The sequence below is a fragment of the Humulus lupulus genome, chromosome X (assembly GCF_963169125.1).
Source record: "Humulus lupulus chromosome X, drHumLupu1.1, whole genome shotgun sequence".
Taxonomy (NCBI): Eukaryota; Viridiplantae; Streptophyta; class Magnoliopsida; order Rosales; family Cannabaceae; genus Humulus; species Humulus lupulus.
In genome coordinates this window covers 13,651,363-13,656,019 of record NC_084802.1, presented here as the reverse complement: position 1 = coordinate 13,656,019, position 4,657 = coordinate 13,651,363, and the positions used below count along the sequence as shown (strand labels likewise).

The window sequence follows — 4,657 nt, the reverse complement described above, 5'->3', positions numbered from 1 at the left end:
ATTATGAAAATGTTATGTATTGATTTATGCCTTATTTCATTTGAGCCTCCATCAAAAGTCAAATCTTTGATTAATTTTCAATGTTGAAATTTATAAATATAATCTTTAATGGAATATTAGGATGTTTTATTTTATTCAGTACATTTTATATCCTCAAAAAGTCCCATCTTTGTTGAATATATGTGCAACACTAAATATGCACCTAAATATTACAAAATGATGTGGTATTTTTTTTTATTATTATTATTACACAGTGATATGTTCACATATCATTACTCCTTTGTTACTATTTTGTTGTTGATGGTGGAGGTTATGGAGATTTCGCAGAGGAGGAGGATGATGATGTTTTATGTTTTCTGTTTGTGGTGGTGTTTAAACCTTGGATTTTAATGAATTTTGTAACTATATAGCTTTAATGTATGGAGGTTTACACTATTGTTTATGTGGTTTTTTTCCTCGGCCCATGCATGTGAGAATGGGAGAGACAAAGCATGCGAAATGAAGGTTGTTGAAATTCGAAGAGACTCATTGTAGGAGGCAGTTCCATGGTTTTTTTTGAAGGAACCCATAACTCAAAATTAAAAATTATTAAGAATGAATAAAATGTAGTTTAATTATCATCATGAATTAGTAGACCTGTTTTTTCTAGAGAAAGTTGTTTAGATTCCAAACTACTTTCATTCTGAATAATTTCTATGCCCTTCAAATATTATATTTTACTATTAATCCACCAAATCAATGAAAAGAGGGAGTTGATGAAATTATGATTTTTTTTTTGTATTTTAGTTTTGTTATTCTATTATTTAAATGAAAGGGAAAATTTGCATCTTCAATCATGTTCATTAAGCAAAAGAAGTCATTTACTAAAACATAAAATAAAAGAAGATTAAAAAGAGATTATTTTACCAAGAACCCCATGTACACTGCATAACAACAAAAATCTGCAGCATGTAAAGATAAGAGAATAAAGGACCCTGAGTGATTATTTACTAATTTTAACCAAGTGTTAAAAAAGTCATCTTTAAGTGTCTAGGGTTGGGCAGGAGGGTTTCTTAATGCCTTATTTTTTCCTTTTATCGGGGAAGATTATTGACTAATTTTAACAAATTACCAGCTTTTCTACTTTATTTTTAAAATATTTTACAAAAATTCTATTTTTTTTTATTTTACTAAAATATATATATATTACCTCATCTTATGTTTTAGCATTTTTTTTAGCTATATTTTAACTATTCTAATGCGAGTTCTCTTAGAAAAATAGTGATACTTCGATGAAAAGATGAAGAGAATAAAAGACCCTTAAGTGATATTAATCCTCTTAAAAATGACATCAATGCTAAAACTAAAAATCAGAATTTAACACTAATATGCTTATATCAATAAAGAGGGTACTCACGACATTTTTTGAGCAAATTTTCAACTTCAAAATGCCATACAAATAATTATCATCAGGAATTATCATGTGAGACATCACATTATCAAAATTATTATTATATTTAAACACCATCAACATAATTAATTAAAGAACAAGTAAAACTAATATTACAAAATTTCAGAGCCTGTTTTGATTTCAGGACTCTACAGCTGGCTAAAAAGACAGTTTAAATTAAAAAAAATTATATTTTTTACTCAAAATAAGCAAAACAACTTAAAATAAATATTTTTTTTAAATTCTGGAAGCTTAAAATAAGCTAAGTCAAACAAGGCAATAATATTGTAGATAAAACAAAAAATATATATAATTGTAATTGCAAAAATAAGAAAAATAAAAAATTACTAAAATAAATTGTAAAATAGTCAAATAATGACGATCTATCAATTTAAAAGCCATTTACTTACTAAATCTCTTAGAAAGACATTTATTAAAGCATAAGAAAAAAATAAATGTTAATGGCCATTATTAGTGCTCAAATACCACAATTTGTGGCATAGTGCTATTGGTGTAATCCAATATCGATTCTCACACATTTGCATTTAATAAGTATTATGAGCTATCGCTAACTAACCATAGGGTGCCACTTCATGTAGTGTTTGACACATTAATGTGCCAAATAACAACACTCTAAGAAAAAATATAGGCCATCTCTTATAATTTCTATTAATTTTATAGAACCAATGCTCCAAGTCCATTCCAAACAAAATAATTACACTTCCTAATTTTACATGTAGGGTGTGTTTGGAAAACCACATTGTAATTAGAATTGAGTATAATTCGGAGTAATTACTCAATTTTACTTGTTTGTCTGACCATGTAATTCCAGAGTAGCCATGTAATTTGTGGTAATTGATGGGTTTCAATTACACTCTCCAATTTTCATAGTCTCCCATGAGAATTAGGAGTAATTACTCTATGTAATTAACAAGTACTATCAATTTTAAATAGTATTTATTGCATAGTATTAATTTTTAATATAATTACTAACTGATTTGTCAAACATGACAATAAAAATTTATAAATAATTATAATTTGACATCCAAATATACCTTGTATTTTATATTATAGGGTAATTACTACCCTAGTAATTACAAGGCCTAATAATTACACATATACTTCTAAGCACACCCTAAATTTGAAAAAGTTGACAAAACACTATACGTTCAACTATAATTTAATCTTATGTAAAAATACAAAAAAAAAACATGATAAAATTACTATCTTTAATGAATACAAACACAAAATAAATATAATATACTAAAAGTTTAATATTGTCATGTGTTCTACAATCACTCACCAAATGATTTAATATATATATACACAAATAAAAGAAGAAAAAAAAATAATCACCAAATATGAGAGATACAACAAAATGAGAAGCAGAGGAAGAGAAATTGTAATTACAACTATTATTATTATTATTATTATTATTAAATCCATTAATTCAATAAAATAGAAAGTAAACGGTAAACCCATAAAAGCAACAGAATAAATATTCATATGATATGATATGATTTGGAATTATTATAATAAAAAAGGTGAGAGAAAAATACGTAACATACATTAATTGTAACAGTCAGAAAAGGGAAAACAAATCAAGAAGATTATTCCATTAGTTTCCATTCCAGTTAATAATAATTAAATAAAACGAAATAAATAAATTAAGAACTTAGTTACCTCATTTATTTATTGTAAAGTCGATTATATATATATATAGGTATTAGGTTGAAAGGGTTAAAACGGAGAATCACAGTCTTCATTTAATTTTTCATTCTCTAAGAGCTCCGGTGGCCATTTAAAGAGTCGAAGCGGCAGCCGGCGACGGAGCTAGAGGACTGAACCTTCGACTGTCCCGACTGCGGCGGCCTTAAGTGTTTTCTCTATAGCTAGCGCTATGGGTAAGAGAACGTTGGAAGAAGGAGGACGAGGACAATGCTGCTCCAACGTGTTTGTATCATTCTCAAAGAGGCGCAAAGGGCTTTTCCAGAAGGCGAGCGAGTTGTGCACCAAGTGTGGAGCTCAAATCGCCATTGTCGTTTTGTCTCCGACTGGTAATCCTTTCTCTTTCGGACACCCTTCGGTGAATGAGGTTCTTGGCCATTATCTTAGTCAAACAACAATCAACACCAGTTTCGTCACCGACGAACACAGACACCAGACGCAGAGAATCGAAGGCCTCAAGTTGAGCCTGAAACAGGTGCAGGAAAGGGAGAGTCTTGATGAGGAGAGTAAGATTGTTTTAGGGCTCAAGGAGTGCATTGAGAAAGAGTTTGAGGATTGTAAAGAGACTACTTCGGTGGAAGATTTGGAGGGTTTGAAGCAAAAGTTTGTGGTGCTTGTTGACAAAATCACTGAGAGACTATTGAGGTCTGGAAGTTCTTCATGCTCTTTTGATGATGATGATCATCATCATTTATTTGGTATATCTTTATCTGATTTAGGGTCTTGATGAGTTGAGTTTAATTTTACTACTTGTTAGCCGTTAGGAATATATATATATAGGTATATAGCATATTCATTGTCTTGTAATGTGAAGAGGAATGTTATTATTATTAGAGCAATAACATAATTTTTGTTTAAATTTGCAATTTTTTTTATTCATGTCTTTATTAAAGGATAGCATTGTCTTTATTAAACATAATCGACTGCTTTTTCTTTAAATGGCTAAATAATTTTATTCAGTATCCCACATTGTGAATTTTTTTTTTCTGATAATAATAATGAATATACTGATCATTACTCCTTTATTACTATTTTGTTGTTGATGGTGGAGGTTATGGGGATTTCGCAGAGGAGGATGATGATGATGTTTTATGTTTTCTGTTTGTGTTGGTGTTTCAACCTTGGATTTTAATGAATTTTGTAACTATATTCTCTGAAGGCATGGCATATTAGGATGTTGTCTTTTCTATACAATAGCTTTAATGTATGGAGGTTTACACTATTGTTTATGTGGTTTTTTTCATTGGCCCATGCATGTGAGAATGGGAGAGACAAAGCATGGGAAATGAAAGTAGTTGAATTCGAAGAAACTCATTGTAGGAGACAGTTCCATGGTTTTTTGAGGGAACCCATAACTCAAAATTAAAAATTATTAAGAATGAATGAGATGTAGTTTAATTATCATCATGAATTAGTAGACCTGTTTTTTTTCTAGAGAAAGTTGTTTGGATTCCAAACTACTTTCATTCTGAATCATTTCTATGCCCTTCAAATATTATA

At 29.4% G+C, this 4,657-nt stretch overlaps 1 protein-coding gene across 1 annotated transcript; it reads left to right on the top strand.

The window, feature by feature from the left end:
* The first annotated feature begins 3,146 nt into the window (after positions 1-3,146).
* LOC133803510 (agamous-like MADS-box protein AGL62) lies at positions 3,147-4,052 on the top strand. The gene has a single exon (XM_062241576.1). It carries the CDS (start codon positions 3,330-3,332, stop codon positions 3,882-3,884), a length of 555 nt encoding a protein of 184 aa, XP_062097560.1. The 5' UTR covers positions 3,147-3,329; the 3' UTR covers positions 3,885-4,052.
* Positions 4,053-4,657: the final 605 nt, after the last annotated feature.